Source organism: Dipteris shenzhenensis, chromosome 5 (assembly GCF_047967505.1).
Source record: "Dipteris shenzhenensis isolate YYH24624 ecotype China chromosome 5, Dip_SZ_1.0, whole genome shotgun sequence".
Taxonomy (NCBI): domain Eukaryota; kingdom Viridiplantae; phylum Streptophyta; class Polypodiopsida; order Gleicheniales; family Dipteridaceae; genus Dipteris; species Dipteris shenzhenensis.
Genome location: NC_141600.1, coordinates 3,371,832 through 3,390,818, shown reverse-complemented (window position 1 = coordinate 3,390,818; position 18,987 = coordinate 3,371,832). Strand labels below are relative to the sequence as shown.

Genomic DNA, 18,987 nt, shown 5'->3' with positions numbered 1-18,987 from the left:
ACATACCTTTAGGTCATCACTCTTTATCATCATATGACAAATGCCGAATTGGGAGATCACTGCTCCTAGTACTTGTATAAGAAACTGTCTTACCCCCTCTCAAAGCTTTCGTGTTCTGTACTTGTGACTCCGGGCTGTCCACATGCAAAATTACAATGCAATGACCATGCAAGTGTAAATGAAATAAAACCACTTGTCGCCATCTTTCCAACCAAGTATATCGATGCCTACCACGTAAGCTATTGCAACACGATGGTGTAACTTGCACTTTAGCAAGGGAAGTTGTAATCAAGCGCATGTTGCTAGGCTGAGATTGCTATAACAACTGATGGATCAACCAGTAGGCTGCTCCTTTTTCCAAGGTAGGAAAACGGCAAGGGACAGCCAAAACTGGCTCATTCACACCCGTAGGCTCATCATATATGCACAAGTCGTTCCAAACCATTGTTTGTGGTGTTCACCAAAAGCTGATGGAATGCATCGCGGTTCTATTCATGAAAACAACAAAGCTAAGAGCCATGGACCGTGCTTGGTGGTGCACCAGGTGAGCTCTTGGTGAGCTCTATCCAAGATGTCTCTATCGCTCTACTATGCAACGGATCTCCTCTGGCGACCTCCCTCACACCCTCTTCGCCCTCCCTGCTCTCCCTTGCCTCACCCTCCACTCGTCCCCAACTCGGCTCCGTGCGACCTTCCCCACGCCTTTGCTCATCCTCCTCTCTCCCTGCTTTGCCGACCCCCACTCTACCCTTCTCCACTCTACACCTTCCCTACTTTGCCCCTTCTCCATGGCAACCGGTACGACAGTCCTGCCGACGAACACTGCCCTCGCCTGGTATACGACTCCATCGACCTCCACGACTTGCTTAGATGGAATTTCACCGCCTGCAGCAGCAGCTACCTTGGGCATTCAAAGCCTTGGCATGCTCTTTTGTTGTGGCCTTTGGTCGACTCTCCATATATTTGACATAGTGGTGCTGCGTTTCTTCAGTGTTTTCAACCAATCTGGTTGTACTTTGAATCTTTCAGGTCTCCCCGTGCTCTCTGCCATGGCTCGTGATGAAGTCTTTGACTTGAACTCTGTCTGGGAAGATTCTGACCTCGACAAAGAGTTTGCGCCATCATCTCAGCTAATCTCAGCTACAACATATGGCCTCCTCTCATGCTCTTAATGTATGCGAAAGTTTGGAAAGCGCATTTTCACTGCTCCTGCATCTCTGCGAAAGTTTCGAAAGCGCGTTTTCACTGCGAACCTACCCCGTCTCCTCCCAAATCGAGTGATGTCTCCATGCCTATGGATTCTTCTACGTTTCCAGAGGAAACTGCCAAGGGCTCGACTGTCATCGTGATGAAAACCGAGAAGAAGCTTGCTGCGTGTCATGTGCACGGATTGGTATCTGACGTGTACTAGGTACACAGAACTAGCTCAGGTTAGCTTGGGGAGGCTTAGAGCTAGGCAGGTTTGATTCTCGGGTTGAGTGGCAAGGGTACGAACTATTTATAGGTCTTCGCTATTTTTGGCGCCAGGGCCCGAGTCTATAAAAGAGGCCCAGGGGGTTCAGTTCTCAGTGTGCAGTTGGGAGCAAGTTTCGTTCCTAGGTGCTAGGTCTGATCCTGGATTGAGTCGCGGACGCGCGCCTGCATCTTAGTGTAGCCCAAGGCCCAGTGGCAGATCCATGGCTTCACAGCACCACCTGGTGGTATGGGACACTAGGCTGGTTTGGATCTGATTAGGAGTTCGTGCCAGTAGCTCAGCTCGTGGCTCGGAGGGGACATCTTCTGATTCGGGATCACATCCCGTAGATGTCACGGTTGGGTGGTGAGCAGCCTGCTCAGTTCTGATGTTGTGTGTGGTTGTTTTACAGATCAGGGGTTTCAGGAGTGCTGGGATGTGTCACTGCGTCTCGCAAGGTGGTTGTGCCCAGGAAGAAGGTCCCCTACTATTCATTTTTCGGCGCGTTTTGTTGCATGTTGGATGTTTTTCTTCATCAAAACCCGTGTAGGGTTCTGATGGTGACCATCAAATCGCCAGAGGGGTATGCTTTGTGTTCACCAAAACCCATGTAGGGTTAGGTTCTCTGTAGGGTTATGCTTTTTCTACTGAAATCCTGGTTTCGAGGTGAACTATTTTGTTTCTCTACTGTATAAAGTAGTGTTTCCGCTGTGAATAGCACTTTTGTTGGGGCTTTTACTAAAACAACCAAGTTTGGGGGTGATGCTATATTTGTGTAGTAACTACCTTCATCTTGGCATGCTGACTTTTAATATGTTAAAAGCAATACTGTTTTTTATTTTTTTTGTGAATAGTTATTGGCACTTGACGTACTACGACCTTGAATGTGTTCAATTTTTGGAAAGTTGAGAGAGGGAGAGAGAGAGTTTCGACGACTCCTATGTGAAAGTACATTGTTGGATGTTAAAAAAATTACTGTAGCAACTCTTTTTTATGGTAATCTTCTAAAATTTTTATAACAATTATGTTTTCTGCCCTCTTCGTGTAAGGAAGTAGGATGCTAGTGCTTTATTTGGGTAAGGAAGACACTTTTTGGAATTTTGTAAAGGTGCAGTAATTTTTCCAAGGGTACATGGGTACACTGCACCTCCCTCACCTGATTCTCTTGCCTCCTATATTATACAGGGTACTTTGGCCTCCTAACCCTGTCATAGTGTCCCCTAGAATAGAAAAGGCAGATTCTGGCAGAGTGTGTGGGCAATAGGCACCTATATTTCAAACGTTTGGGTTCTTTCCAGTGGTTGATTTGGCACCTCCCTCATATTTATTATTTGCCCCCATGTTATGCAGGGTTCATAGGGACACAAGTCTAGTGTAGTGCCTTATGTTACCGCCCCTTCCTCAGCTGCTGCAACAACTCCTACTGCAGCAGCAAAAAATGCTACAAATGGGGTTGGTTGAGGTTTTAAATAGCCTTGATTTGCATGATTCACTAGACTACAGTCTCTTCGATGCTCCCAATGTTGCAAATGTTCTTTGGTCCATGGACAAAACCTCTTTTCTCATAAAGGCTAAAAAGACCCCTGACCAGCTCATGGACAAGGGTTCCTTGATGGTGTCCATCAAGAAAAAGGATGTGAAGTGGGACTACATGTCAAAGCTATGTGAGAAAGAATTTGTTTACAAGACTGGCCTGTAGTGCCTTTACCGATGGAATACGGTTTGAGGCGCTTTCAAGGCCATCAACGACTTTGAAATGAATATCCCATCAGGCAAAAGCTCTTACTGGAATATGGGCCAGCATGAGAGGTGAGCTGCAAGATTACCCCGGAATGAAGACAAGCAGGTCTACATGAAGATGGCCTCCACGTTTGGAGGTGAGAGGATTGTTGACCGGAGTGACATCCTCATCGATTCCTCAACTAATGTATTTGGTACTTCTTTTAATCCTTTTTAATTCTTTAGTCTTTTTCTATTAGCCCTCCTCTTATGACAAGGTTGGACCTGCAAAACAGACTCAGCAACCTCACAATGGAGCTCAAACCTCCCTCTCCCACCTCCCAAGAGTTTGACGGATGATGAAGACCCTGCCAACACAAGTGGCCATAAAAGGAAATGTCTGGGAAGGGTTTCACAGATGTGGAGTCATCTCGATCCAAGCAGTAGCAAGACTTAGCTTTTCTCAATGGGATCTCATTGAGATAACTCAGGAGGAGTTCGAACCTTCGAACAAGGTGTGCATGTGGTACAAGCGCACCTCAAAGCAGAGTAAGAGAGCAATGAGGCATCACTTTTCGACTTCACGTTTCATTTAAGTGTATGCTACACAATGCTATGCATTACCTTTTCCTCGTGAGAAAAACTCCAAGTTTTTTCAAAAATCAACTCCATATCCCTCAACAATTGCTCTTACGCGCATGATAAGACTCTCTGGCAAAGTTGGAATTAAGAATTGCAGGATTCTTGAAATTACAACACAAGATGCAGGACCTTATATGAGCCATAATTATCTCTAGCCTATTGCAAATAGATATGTAAAATAGCGTGTTCATTCATAAAATTGAATTTTTATTTGATAGATTTGCTATATTTTAATGGAATTATATTTAGAAAAGTCACATTAGCTAGAAGTTAAGAGATCTTAGATTTTACTATTTCCAATGGATACGTGAGCTAAAATATAAACATGAAAGATTCACTCCTTAATACTTTATATATAGCTTGCTTTCTAACTGTTTTTATGGTGAAGTCCTTATGAAATCTCATTTTCATAATGCCTATGCTATTTGGTATACATTTATAAGTCTAACAACCCATATGTATTACATACATAAACAACTATAATACTAGAATCAAGTTACAAGAGTTAAAATATTACTATTCATCTCTTCATTTATTGACATGTGACACAAATTTTAAACTTTCAATATTTTTAATTCTTAAGACTTTGAAGCGTTTAATGTTCATTACATATAACATGTTTGGTTAATTCAATAAACTAATTTAATGGTACGTTTAAATATACCGCCCATGAGTCTTGTTAACATCCACTTTTATAAAACACACAAGATGCTTTCGTTATAAAATTTTGGTGGGCTTCATGGCTAGTAGGTGATAAAATGTGCATGTGCATGAATTATACATAGTCTTTATGATTTGAAACGATATAAATGCATGCTCAATATTCAACTATGTGGTCAAAGGCTTACCAAGAGTGAATTCATATTGTCGAGGGTTACTATGCAAAACCCTAGTATATTCCCTTAGTCCCATTGAAAATACAAAAGTAATTAAAGTATGGAGCGAAACCTTTAGAAAACCTATAAATATAAATACAATTGAAGCTTGTGAATTATTGGAGGACCAAGTGCATTCTCCCAGAACATATTCATTGAAGTAGATTTTGGATATCCTCAATTAGTCCTATATGCTAGAAATAGTATCCATGATGAAAAGATAGCCTCCAAATTTAGATAAAAATCAATTAAGTCGCCATGTTCTTCAAGATGAAAGCAATAGCTTGGTTTCAAGTAAGGTTGGGAATTCCAATGTTTTGAATATGAAAAGTAGAGAATCAAGTAAGTCGCCATGTTCTTCAAGATGGAAGCAACAGCTTGGTTTCAAGTAAGGTTGGGAATTCCAATGTTTTGAACTACAGAAGGAATGCATTGGCACTATGTTGAGGAATGTTCAAAGTGGAATGCTCTATGACCTTATCACAAAGTGCACACCCAGCAACGATCGTGCTTAAGAGGTTTAAAGAGGATAGTTCCAAAATTACAACTCCATATTGTTTTTTTCCTGGAGTCATGCAAACCATCATGACATCCATGTCTTGGATGGTTGTGGCCTCATGTAGAAGACACCCCCCATTCCCTTGATTGACATCGAAAGCATCCAAGTCCCCAATCAAGTAGTCCATAAGGAGATCTTTTCCACCAAGAATGAAATGAATGCTTGCAATTTAATGTAAAACAAATTAAACTAAAACATATTCAAATCAAACTTACAATAAGTAGTCTGCTTGCCCATTGAAGAATGTGTTGAGGAATGTTCAAAGTGGAATGCTCTATGAGGCTTTTACAAAGTGCAAACCCGGGAACGTTCAACTAAATTTGCCTGAAAGAGAGAGCATTGAAGAATGTGTTGAGGAATGTTCAAAGTGGAATGCTCTATGAGCCTTTTACAAAGTGCAAACCCGGCAACGTTCAACTAAATTTGCATGAAAGAGAGAGGGAGACAGATTCTTCAAACAAGAATTGGCTCCTTCATTTTTGCCCACATATTGATATATCTAACACAACATATCTTAATCAATAATAGGAGATCAAGATCAAAGTTAGAGGATAAATCATCATCGAATACATCATGCTAAAGAGGTAAAGAGAATAGTTCCAAAATTATAACTCCATGTTGTCTCTTTCCTCGAAGTCATGCGAAGCACCATCGACATCCATGTCTTCGATGGTTGTGGCCTCATGTGGAAGACCCCCCCCACTCTGTTGATTGACATCCAAAGCATCCAAGTCCCCTACCAAGTAGTCGGTAAGGAGCTCCCATGTAACCTTCCATGTCAACATACGTGGATATTGCACCTGGCGTCTACAACCACACCTTGCACCATACATGGGTGACTTGCTGGTGGCAAGGTCCATATCCTCACCAAGTATCATGTTGTGCATGATGCAACATGCAACTATTTTGTGGGCTATGTACTTTGGCATTGGATGGGATATCTTCCTCAACAAGTAGTGCCACTTCATCTTGAGATGACCAAACGCTCGTTCAACCACAATGCGAGATCAAGAAAGCCAAAAATTATAGTTCTTCTGCTTGATGGTGGATGGCAACTCGTATGGCACCATAAGCCATGGCTTCAGGCCATATCCACCATTGGAAATGATGTACTCCTATATTCGAAAGGTACCATCCATGCAGTCCTCCCCACCAAGATATGCACCTCGATGCACACAATGGAACAAAGTGGAATTGTGAAGCACACTATTGTTGTTCGAGCTCCCTGGCCGCCCAGCAAAGACATCAAGAAAGCGCATGTTGGAGTCAACCACCCTGATGTTCTTGTCTTTGTTGTACCAATCGGCACTACACTCGTCCTTAGGCACCTCCATCTCTATGTGGGTTACATCCATGTGGCTCCATCTCTATGTGGGTTACATCCATGGTGCCACAAACGTTGGGGAGGCCACGTTGGCGATAGAAGCTCTACTTCACTCGGGCAACTTCAGATGGAGTTCTTGGCCAATGCAAGAATCGGTCTTGATGTTTCAGGAGGGCTGTCACAAACTTATTGAAAATCTTTGTGGAGGGATGGAGTGGAGTGGGAAAGAGTGGAAGGAGGAGTAGGTGAAGGATGAAGTGTAGTGTGAAAGAGTGGAAAGAAGGAGAAGTAGGTGGAGAAGGAGGAGGTGGAGGGAGTGTTCTCAAAAAAGGGAAGGTGAATTTTGTTTTTTCATGAAAAAAAGGAGGGAGACTTGTGCTTTTTCATGAAAAAAAAGGAGGGGATGTGAAAAAAACCCCTTTTTCAAAAAGAAATGGAGGGACAGCTATGTTTTTTTAATAGAAAATGAGGAAGGGGGGAATATTTTTTCATACAAAAAATACAGAAGGGCCCATCTTCACAAAAATGGCAGGAGATTTATAAAAATGGTTTGATGGAGGGAGAGGCCTAGTTTTCGAATACAACTGTACAGCCAGTAGAGCAGTCGGTGACCAAAAATGGGCATCCACCTTACACTTTAAAATTCAAATGCGCGTGAACAAATTGTGTCTCAAACTTCACACCTACAATTCGCCTCCAGCCCGTGTCTAGGTCGCACACAGGTTGCACTCCAGCGTGTGCATGTGCATTGGCTCTAAGAGAAGTGAAGGGCAAACACATCACTGTGTCTCCCAGAGACACTCGGTAGGGACTTATTTGGTCCTCAACACTCTCACGCCTAAAACACACCATAGTAGTGAGTGCGGGGACTGATGCATGTAAACCAGTATAGACATACATAAGTATTTTTGCATCCATTATCAGGGTCTTACCTGAGAAAGCTCCATGTCTCTGCAGGTGGCAGAGTTTGCATGTCATGACCCTAGATGCACTCTTTCCAATAAGTACTGCAGCGTGTTCTTACTGGTTGGCAAGAGTGGATAATCTCCATTTGTTGAATGCAAGGGTACTGAAGGCCATGTACCGCAGACGTGCCATGGTGCCAACTCAGCTCCTTCTCAATGTATCCTAGAAACATAGAAGGGAACCCAGGCTCCTTGGAGATCAGGTAGTATTGAAGGCTACAAGCATCCAATGCTTCTCGGTGCATGGACTCTAGAGTAGTGCAAAAATTAGGACCTTTGCTCGTCTCGGTTCCCAATCTCTTCTAGTAGTTGCGGCACTAAGTCTGTCAAGTATCGTATAGTGAGTACTCTACTTCTCTACTAGGCCATAGTCACCTATTGAATTTTGTGCATAGCCAGGTATTAAGTTGAGGCCATAGGAAACACGAGTCTATTGCGTTTAATAAAATTTAAGGCTTCAGTTATAAATGTCAAACATTGAGGAATTTTAAGAAAATTTGTGAAACACACACACACAAAACACTACATCTTAAAATATAGATAAATATCTTATAAAATCTCTCTCTCTCTCTCTCTCTCTCTCTCTCTCTCTCTCTCTCTCTCTCTCTCTCTTTCTCATCTCCCCTTCTCTTTCTTATCTCTCTCTCCTCCCGCTCATCTCTCTCTCTCTCTCTCTCTCTCTCTCTCTCTCTCTCTCATATCTCCCCCTCTCTTTCTTATCTCTCTCTCTTCACTCTCTCCTCCTGCCCGTCTCTCTCTCTCTCTCTCTCTCTCTCTCTCCTCCTGCTCTTATCTCTCTCTCGCTCATATCTCTCTCTCTCCCTCATCTCTCTCTCTCTCTCTCTCTCTCTCTCTCCCCCCCCCCTCCTCTCTTATCTCTCTTCCTTCTCTCTCTCTCTCTCTCTCTCTCTCTCTCTCTCTCTTATCTTCCCCTCTCTCTCTTATCTCTCTCTCTCTTTCCTCCTCCCTCTCTCTATGGTGGGGCAGTTGCCCTATAATTATATATATATATCTACTTATTTATATTTATATTTATGTACTTATAAATATAAATATATATATTATAATATATGTTAATATATGTATAGGGCGATGCCTCACCACGTGTCACCTCTCGTCAGCTGAGCTTGGTGTGCCTCATGTAGCGAGCCGTGGCCTCTCATCCCTCCTCTCTTCCCGAACCTCTCTCCAAACCTCCACTTGCATGCCACGATGGATTGGACGCCACGTGTCAACCTCTCGTGAAGTTCACCATCCTTAATATATAGTAAGATGTCTCTTCATGCCACCTGTACAATAACTCACTCTATGTGGCCAATGGGTCAGTGGTATGTCGAATCCCGATGGTGGATGCTATAGTCATCACTCCTAACCCCTGCAAACCATAAGGATGTGCCACATGTTCAATAGTCAATCGACATTCCATGAGGGTCACAGTGCCGTGAATCATCTCATGGGATTTTTTCACACTCCAACCCCTTCGTTTTGAACTTCAATCAAAAAACAAATTATTCCTCCTAATATCAACATTGCCAAATCACTAGTTAGCTCTTTTGGTACCAACTACCATAGCACCCCTCCAAGAAATTTCACATAGTAAATTGACCACAATAGGTTGACACGTAATATATATAACCTGCACAACAAATCTCCAATTACTTGTCCATAAGGCCCACGAATTATTTTGTATGTTCTATTCATACTCAAGGGCATATTAGCATATCCCTTGGCACTAGTATGCCTTTCTACCCATCGGGTTATGGTGTTGCTCGTATAATATTATGCCTAATGGGCAAGTGCTCTCTGTCATTAACTTAATGCTCTCGGTCTTGTACCCCAATCAAGTCAATGTAAAGGCCAATAATACAATTATAGGTTCACAAAGGGCCCTATACCATCGGGGAACATCAAAGCCAAAAGTATCCAGAGGGATCTACTTTACCCCGACAGTTACTCTCCCATTTCTCTTACTGCTGAATTACCAGAGCTCTCCAAAAGGACGGGGAGTAAGTAATAGTGTAGTCCCCTATAAGCCCAGCTAGGCAAGGGGAAGGGAGAAGTGTGTGTGTGTGTGTGTGTGTGTGTGAGAGAGAGAGAGAGAGAGAGAGAGAGCACTTCATATCTTTATATATATGAGCACTAGAACATGCTCTACTATATATACACAAACGAGTACTAAAATATGCTCTTTCATATATATATGGTATATATGCAAAAGAATGCTAAAAGATACAAGACACTATTAAATGCAAATGATCCATTATAGGGCTACATATAAATATTCATAGTTCAGCAATTGAGATCACTTTTTGTGGTGTGTGCTTACTTATGTTTTGTCTCTCACTCTACCCTTATTTATAATATAAGTTTGGGAAAAAAAAAGATGTATATCAATAGATTGGACGTGACATAAGAGAAACGAAACTTCAATATTGGAGACTTTGGTATGATGTAACATGCTCGACATAATTAGGGGCCAAGGATTTGACCATGCAAGGATATACAAAGCGAAATGGGAACACCTCGAAAACAAATAGAGGGTTAAAAGAAGAGGTCCAAGATACTAGATTGTTTGTGTGATGGAATTGGATCTTAGGTTGATAATCAAGATAGGTGCATACAACACACCTTGGATTGAGAATAAGGTTTCACCACCAATAGAGAACTGACGACTAAGTTAATTCTTAACCCTTATAAACACAGTCATGGCTTCTACTGATCACTGAGAACCCATGGTTTTGATGACAAACATGATAGTTGAATGCTAATCAAGCGAGAGAATAAGAAAAAAACAGAGAAGAGAGAGAAGAGGGTGGAGATAAGGTAAGAGATGGCTGAATTGTAGGGGGAGGAAAGAAGAAACTTTTGACACCACAACACACAATCAGCAATCCACAAGAGAAATGAAATGACATGTTCTACTAACATAATGAAGCTAACATGTTAATGTTAATTAGCTGCATCACTCATCACTGTGTGTGTGTGTGTGTTTTGTTTGGGCTCGCTATTGGGCACTTTGGACTTTATGGATAGACCACAATTGTAAAGTCTTTAGTGATCCCGATTTTTCTTTGTATGCTTTCTTTAAGCGTTCTCTGCAGCAATCTTTCTTTGATTGCTTGCAAACTCGCCAGATAGATTAGGATGTATATTTGGCTTATACTAAGATCTTTAGTTGATGTATTTTCTAGCGCCTCTTTTCTGAGGTGACTATTCTTGTAATATAATCAATCAAAGCTCTCACTAAAAAAAAAATGTGTGTGTGGTTCCAGAGGGGTTCATATTAGCATAGAACTTTGCCATGGCCCAGTTTGCTACAGATGCACTATTTACTACCAATAGCCCCCACAAGAACACATTTCAATGTTGTATCCTGAATGTGACTCGCATCATTGCAAATAATATGCCGCTGCTCTGTCTTTTGAAAATAAGAGCAGTTGCCTTGCAGCAATTATCAAAAGCTTTTACAATATGTAACAGTGTCCCCTCAAGTGTATTGGTTAGGGTGCATGCAACAGCAAGCTTTTCCCTGTTACCACAGTGTTCCCTTTTCATTTCACATGTTTCCTATAGCACATGGTCCAAATTGGTTACCAATAGTCCCCATGAGAACACTTTCCACCTTGTATCCTCAACGGGACTTGCATCTCTGCAAATAATATTTCGCCGCTCTGTCTCAAACACAAGGGCAGTTGCCTTGCAGCAATCATCAAAGACCAAAGACTTTTTATGATATATAACCATGTCCTCTCAGGTGTATTGATCAGGCACCTACAACAGCTAGCTTTTCCTATTACTACACATTGTTCCCTTTCATTGTCACGTGTTTCCTGTATCAAGTGGTCCAAATGGGGGTCATATCCTTCCTTGTCCATTTTCAAAGATCTTTCATATTTGCATATATGCCTTCACCTTGGGGATGAAGACATCCCCACCACAAATCTATGCACTACACTTTAAGCACCTGGCTTCATTCCATGCTAGAGTATTCTTTCTCATTACATCGATCCTATCACAGTCCTCATGCATGTGAGCACCTCCGTATAGGTTTGCCATGAAGATATATGCTGCAGGAACTTTTTCATCTAATCTCACCACATTTTCAAAGGCATGCCTTCCAAACTTTACATTTTTCCATTTTTGACAAGCACACAATAGTGTCAACCATAAAACAACATTAGGCTGGATCGGTAACCTCTCCACCATCACCACTGCCTCATCCAGTTGGCCTGCACGGCCAAGGAGATCAACCATGCAAGTAAAAAGATCAATATTTGGGATAATGCCATACTGTTGGGTCATGGCGTGGAAGTACTTCTGGCCCTTGTCCACTAGCCCAACATGACTGCATACAGTAAGAACACTAAGAAAGGTGACCTCGTCTGGCTGTATGCCTTCATGCCTCATTCTACGAAACAAATGAAACACAACTTCACTCTTTCCCTGGCGGGCATATCCTGCAACCAATGCATTCCATGAGACAATATCCCGTGTGGGCAATGCATCAAACAAACATTGGGCATCAAGCATGCTCCCACATTTAGCATAAACATCAATAAGACTGATTGCCACAATAGGAGTAGTCAGGAAACCAACCCTGCTTATTTGAGTGTGGAGTTCCTTTGCAGTTCCAAGAGCTGCTGTGTTGCCACATGCTTTCAAGATGACAATAAAGGTAAACATATTTGGTGATTGACCTTGCTCTTGCATCTGTGCATAAAGTCTAAAAGCCTCCTCACTTTCTTCTTGCTTGGCATACCCCAAGATCATGGTATTCCAGGCAAACACATCACGACGAGGCAATTTTTCAAAGACTTGATGTGCATCCTCCAGGCTCCAACATTTCGTGTACAAATCAACCAAGGTCGTTGCAACAAATACATCTGTCTCAAAGTCACTCTTGACTACTGCCGAGTGAATGCCTCTACCTTCTTCCAGGAATCCTATGTTTGAACATCTTCCATCCACTGGCTTCTCCTCTTCCAGTGCTGCAACGCTACTGCAAGCCTTCAATGCACCGACATAAGTCCGGTCATTTGGTTGGACACCTTCCTGACACATCCGTGTGTACAACTCCAAAGCCCATGCGCCCTTCTCCTGCTGGGCATACCCTAGAATCATGGCATTCCACGAAACTACATCACGTTGAGGCAAATTTTTAAAGATGCTCTGTGCATCCTCCAGGCTCCCACATTTTGCATACATGTCCACCAAGGTATTTCCCACATACACATCAGACTCAAATCCACGGTTTACTACTTGGATATGGATCCCTCTACCTTTCTCCAAGCATCCTTCAATTTGCCTCCCCTCTTCTAGTGCTGCCAGAACACTGCAAGCCTTTAATGTGCCAACAAATGTTCGTTCATTTGGTTGAACGCCATCTTTGTGCATCTGTGCATATGTATCCAAAGCTAGGACACCCTTTTCCTGCTTGACATACCCCAGGATCATAGAATTCCATGCAACCACATCACGATGAGACAATTCATCAAAGACTCGCTGCGCGTCCTCCAAGTTTCCACATTTCGTGTATGTATCCATCAAGGTGGTTGCCACAAACACATCTGACTCAAAGGCACTATTTACTACTTGGGAGTGGATTGCTCTAACTCTCTCTTGGCCTCCTGTTTTCATAAATTCCGCAGATTTTTTGTCAACCTGCTTCCTCTCTTCCACTGCTTTGAGGCTACTGCAAGCCTTCAATGCACTAACAAAGGTTCGGTCACTGGGTTTGACACCTTCCTGGTGCATCCGTGCATATAACTCCAAAGCCCAGACACCCTCGTCCTGGTTAGCATAACCCAGGATCATAATATTCCATGAGACAACATTGCGAGTGGGCATGTTATCAAATACTTGACGAGCTTCCACCATGCTTCCACGCTTCACACACATTTGCATCAAATTATTTGTCTTGATCACCGGAAGGTCATATAAACGTTTTACAATGCGGCCATGAATTCCCTCAGGCTCATTCAGCTGAGGCAGTCTCTTGTGGATTGATTTTCTACCCCTGCCTGCACCTGTGGAATGGCTGCCGGGGGGCAACCTAAGCTGTGAGGAGCCCATAACCAAGCAGACACAAGACACGATCCGAGAACCAATAGCTTAAACAAGTCGGAGTATGAAGATCTTGAGCTTGCATTCACCTTGAAGCTTGTATTCCGTGGTGACCTCACCTCCATCTCCTTTCCTTAAAATCACCAATCGCACGACAACAAGACTAAATTCGTCTCCATCCGGCTCCTGCACTTGTCCTATCTGCTACTGCATTTGTACCATTATTATTGACTGCTGTTAAAAATTGAACATAGCTCTAATAGCTTCTGTAGAGGAACAGATGCATATCTGTGTGTGTTTGTTATCTATCTACATACATACACACACTTTTCTTTTTTGTGAAATACGTTGACTGTTATATTAGAATAAACAGTCCCAAAAGCAAGGACCTCGAGTACAAGCATCAAAAGATATCATTATGTGACAAGAAAGCAGGATAATCTAGATCCCAGACAATCATAGAACGATTGTCGTAGCGATATAACTACATACATACACATATATATGTATTAGGGCAATGCTAGAAAAGAAATGAGTTTGGCTTCCTTATTCATAGAAAAGAAATTGTATCCTTCATTCTAGAGTCAAATTTGTCTACTAGAGCAATGTAGTCAAGTGTTTTGCATATTCACTTTCTTCTAGTCTTTACATAAAAATACAGACTATGTTATCCTTAAAGTGAATATAAGTTGACTCTTTTGGCCACCAATGCTAGTGCGAGGTTTATTATTTATATAGCGTATATAACTAATCACAGTCATTAATGCCTGTGGTTGCACATTTTACTAAGTTACATAATTATGAGGGCATTTACCTAGCTTGCCTAAAGTAACATCAGGAGGTGAATTTACTGCCATTGAATAAGTTGGCCAATATTATCACACAACTAGTATGTTGTTCTCATTCCCTTTATTTTAAAAGAACGATGCCATGACTTAGCATTATGTATTCAATTAATGTTATGTTGGTGTTCCTTTCTACATCATTGAAATTATAAAAGATTCAAGCCGTATTAAATGTCATTGAATAAGTTAGCCAATACTATCATAGAAATAGTGTATGTTGTGTTCATTCCCTTTTTTTAAAAAGGGTGATGCTATGAGTTAGCATTAAGTCTTCAATTAATGGTATGTTGGTGTTCCTTATCGCATTATTTTGTTAGACCAAAATAGAAAAGAAACTTGAGGATTGACATCAACATCATTAACAAAGAAATCATTTTTTGCTAGTCATAGTGCATGTGCTCTGATTTCTATCTATTCTTCCCTCCTAGTTTTGCAAGAATTACCAAGCAAAATAGCACTCTAGATGAGTGGCTCTCCAACAAGCAAGTGAACTTTCTTCCATGCTCTCCTTCTAGGTGGGTAGACAATAAAAAGTTGGAAGACATCTTCCAATGACCCTTGGCATCTCTTGCACTTCCTAGTTGACTTGCCTATCCTCAAGCTCCTAGAGTTCGTCCAAACTTCTTTGTATGCTTTTCAGCCTATGTCTTCAAACTTGTTGTGCTAGGAAAATGTGGAATCTAATCTAGACCACTGACATTGGGAGTTCTAATCAATCAAAAGCATCCTCTTTGGGAGCAGGTAAAGAGAATTACTGCTTACCCTACTAAACTCTCTGCTAAGAATAAGCTAGGAGCCCCTCCTCCATATGTCTTTTCTTGCACATAGACTCAACCTTCGACTCTCATGACTCTAAGTCTGTGTCTCTATTGTTAAGACTAAAATTTTCCTTATGGTTGGCCATTCCTTGTACTTTAACTCATCTTTGTCATACAACTGACCCCACACTTGCAACCCATTTTTAGAAATGCTGAAGCTTAACGTTTATTGTCATTACTACACAAGACTTGAAATACATGAAAAACCAATCTAAACTACATAGATGTTACATTTATAAACATCTAAAGAAATCTTCCTAAGGAAATCCTTCTTCAAGTTAGGTTCATAATAACAACTCAACAAAATCTAGGGACCATGTAAAATAATAGTTCAAGAAAACCAAGATATAGCCAGAAATAAAACCCTCTAGGTATCACTCTTGAATTTGAATATAGTTCCAATAAATATTAAATATAGCCTCAACAATAATTTAGTGCATAGAGTATTCCATAAAGCAAAACTAGATTAAGTCAACATAGGTGAAGTTTGTATAGCATATGGTCTTTTCAAACAACCAACTTTATCTTAAAACATGATAGCTTTCCTATCTTTGGAGTGCATGCATCATGGAAGATTATGAGAATGTAAGGACATTGTAAATTTGAAATAATGGGAGCTATTTCATGTATTTCCTCTACATGGACAATTTCTCAAAGAGATGAATACTGTATCGTAGATTTGCTAGGGATTCAATGACCACACGGATCCACTACAAGAGGGAGTTAACTTCACAATCCTCATTGCTTCTAAAGAGAATGAGGAAGATGACCCATTCTTTTTGTTGTAGTGTACAAGAAATCAAGAAAGGCCATAGATATAGATTGTTAGATAGGAGTCCACACACATTTGTCCACTCTCATCTAGTTAGAGCTATTAAGTTTCAAATGCAAGTTGTGTCTATAGGAAAGAAGTGTAAAAGCATCTTTAAAAAGGGTGTAGACACTCACGAGAACATCATGGGTGTCTTGAAAGCATCAGAGAATGACCTAGCTAGCCACTAAATGACAAAAAACCATCGGTCTGGGTGGAGTGTCTCTTTTCTTTGAGCTTTTTCTCTCATCAAAATTTTTGGAGAATGGCATGTATTATCTTTAGATAGATAATTTTGTTGCAGCATTGTAGGACCCTTGAGTCACAAAACCACACCACAAAGATGCAAATAGTACCTAGGTTTTTGGGCTTACAAATATGTAAGGTTTTGTTGTTGTTCCAAATAGAAATATTGTTTATAAGACACCTTTATTCACAAAACTACCCTATCCTACACCTGTACTTAATTTTAGCATCCTCTCCACTAAAACATATGCTCATGCATAGTTACTAGAAGGCCCATTTGAAAAAAAGAAGCCCAGATATTCCTTTCATTGAAGAAAGAGGTCTTTGGGCATGTTTGTTTACATGGCCCATGTGAAAAAAAGAGGCCCAAAAGTCTCATTCATTGAAGAAAAGGGTATTAAGGCCTCTTTTTTTCACATGGTCTATCTAAAAAAATAGGCCCAAAGACCCATTTTTGTTATGAAAAATTGAAAATCAAACATGCTCACAAATTCATGATTTACCAAAACCATAGAAACCAAGAACAAGGAAACAAGTGGGAGAGAGAAGAGAAAGAGAGAGTGACATTGCATGGGGTCCAATCTCCCCCGCTAGATGGTGGCTCTTGCTTCCCGTCTAGAGTATTTATAATTGTAATTCCAAAAAGCAAAAGAGCCAATAATAGTACATCCAAAAGCATCCCTTATCCACAATTTAGAGGGACTGCTCAACATAGCTCCATGAGCTCAAAATATCACAAGTCTTAATATGCCCTCATCCACAATTAATAAAATAAATTAGCCCATGGCTTAATATTCATTTCTTTACAATATGGCCCATGGCCTTTGGCAACCATTCGATACTTTAATCAATCCAAATCACCTTCACCATCTCCATCCCTCATTATTCAACTCATCATCTGTACTCAAGCCACCAATTGTGTTAGTTGTTACAATCAATTGATGAATCATCACACCAACTAATCCCAACACATTTGTACGCTTGATATACAGACATCAAAACACACCTTACAACCAATTGCAATCACACCAATAACACTAGTGACATTAGTATTAACATGGAATCACCCACAATACTAACCATCTAGCCTAGCAAAACACAAATAGTTAGGTGTCCCTAACTAAACCCCACAAAGCATCCACTAGGACACCCGCCGCATCTGGTGTGCTCCTATGGAATACTTTGCCATAATCACACTTGACTAAAATAAAATAATTTCCATAGCAAGAGAATATTGGAAATATAATTTTGTAACAGTTTCTTTGATGAAAGCAGTTTTGGGCTGCTCTTTTTCACATAAACGCAGCGCAAAAACCCCTTTCGTCGAAGAAAGGGATCTTTGGGCCTCTTTTTTTCACATAGGACAAACTATTTTAAAAAACATAGGCCAACCTGCATGGATATGAGAGGGGATCTTAGCAATTGTCTGATCCAAACAGTTGAATATAGAAGGTAAAAATCTATATAAGATAATGGCAACAACATGCCAAAAATAGAAAAGAGACATTACAAATTTATTTTTTGTGTAGGGACCAATGCTAAAAATAGCCAATAAATTGACTTTACAAGGGTGGCATGTGGAGTGCAAAAGAGTGCAACTATCCTATATCCAAAAAGAAAATATCATGCTACTAAGTAAATCGCTGACATGGTATATTTTCTTATGTTGAAGGTACTGAGGTGGTGTCAGACAGATGAATGTGAGGATTGATGGTACATCTGAGAAAACTAGCTTTGGTAGGAACTAATCATGTGTTTTGGACTCACTCAAAGAAGGAGAAGCATTCAAAGTAAACTTACAAGACACATGAATGTCCAAAGAACCATATCTCACATTCACCAAAACTCAAATTGACAAGCTTTCTATCTCAAAACAAAGGGGAGATGGAGTTCTATAAAGTGACCTTAACAAAAGATGAGCACGCACCAAGGGGAGGTCTTGTGTCTTGATTAAAGCAAGGGCTATTTGCTCTCTTTACAAAAGGATAGAGCACCATAGGCTATGATACCTCTTGAAGAGAGAGAGGAGTGCACAAGAGATGAATAATTGCACATTAAGTTATATTCCAAAGAAAAAGAGATATATTTATGTTCACCTCTTAGGGGTAGGGTTTGTCCCATGGACCCTATCTCAATGGTGCAATTTACACTATTATTGACAATCATGTCAAAATACCATTCTCAACAATCATGTCAAAAGACCATAGGAGACAGCTATTATCGCATTTGTATTTAGAACTTGACTAACATATTCAACATAGAAGATTGGTGAGAAAAACATTTAAGTTTAAATTTGGCATTGTATATCATAAGGTCTAATGACATGTGCTTATATGAAAACTAGAGCTCCTCGAGAGTGTTGGGCTACACTTCGGGACTTGTGCTAGGTGTTCTATAATCTGCCCTCATTCTCCTTCCCTTTCAAAGAGCAACGCGCCACAAAAATCTCTCATTCTTTCCAGTGTATGAAATGGCCATGATGCCCTTCTTCTATTGATAATAAAGGCATGTAGTGATCTTAATCTATGTTCCATAATGGTGGATCATAGAGGTGGTGGTCGATAGAGGCATATCTTTTTCTTATTGTATCATCATTACAAGGGAAGGGTACAATGGTCATATGCATGGTGTGACTATGCCATCCCAGTTATAAATCATTTGGGTACA

General features: G+C 40.8%; 1 protein-coding gene across 1 annotated transcript; it reads right to left on the bottom strand.

Annotated features, from left to right (window-relative positions):
* Positions 1–10,887: 10,887 nt before the first annotated feature.
* Positions 10,888–13,725, bottom strand: LOC147901505 (pentatricopeptide repeat-containing protein At3g16610-like). The gene is made up of 2 exons (XM_087375153.1): positions 13,690–13,725; positions 10,888–13,594 (listed from the first exon to the last, which is right to left on the bottom strand). Exons 1-2 carry the CDS (start codon positions 13,723–13,725, stop codon positions 11,480–11,482), a joined length of 2,151 nt encoding a protein of 716 aa, XP_087231279.1. The 3' UTR covers positions 10,888–11,479.
* Between the last annotated feature and the right edge of the window lie 5,262 nt (positions 13,726–18,987).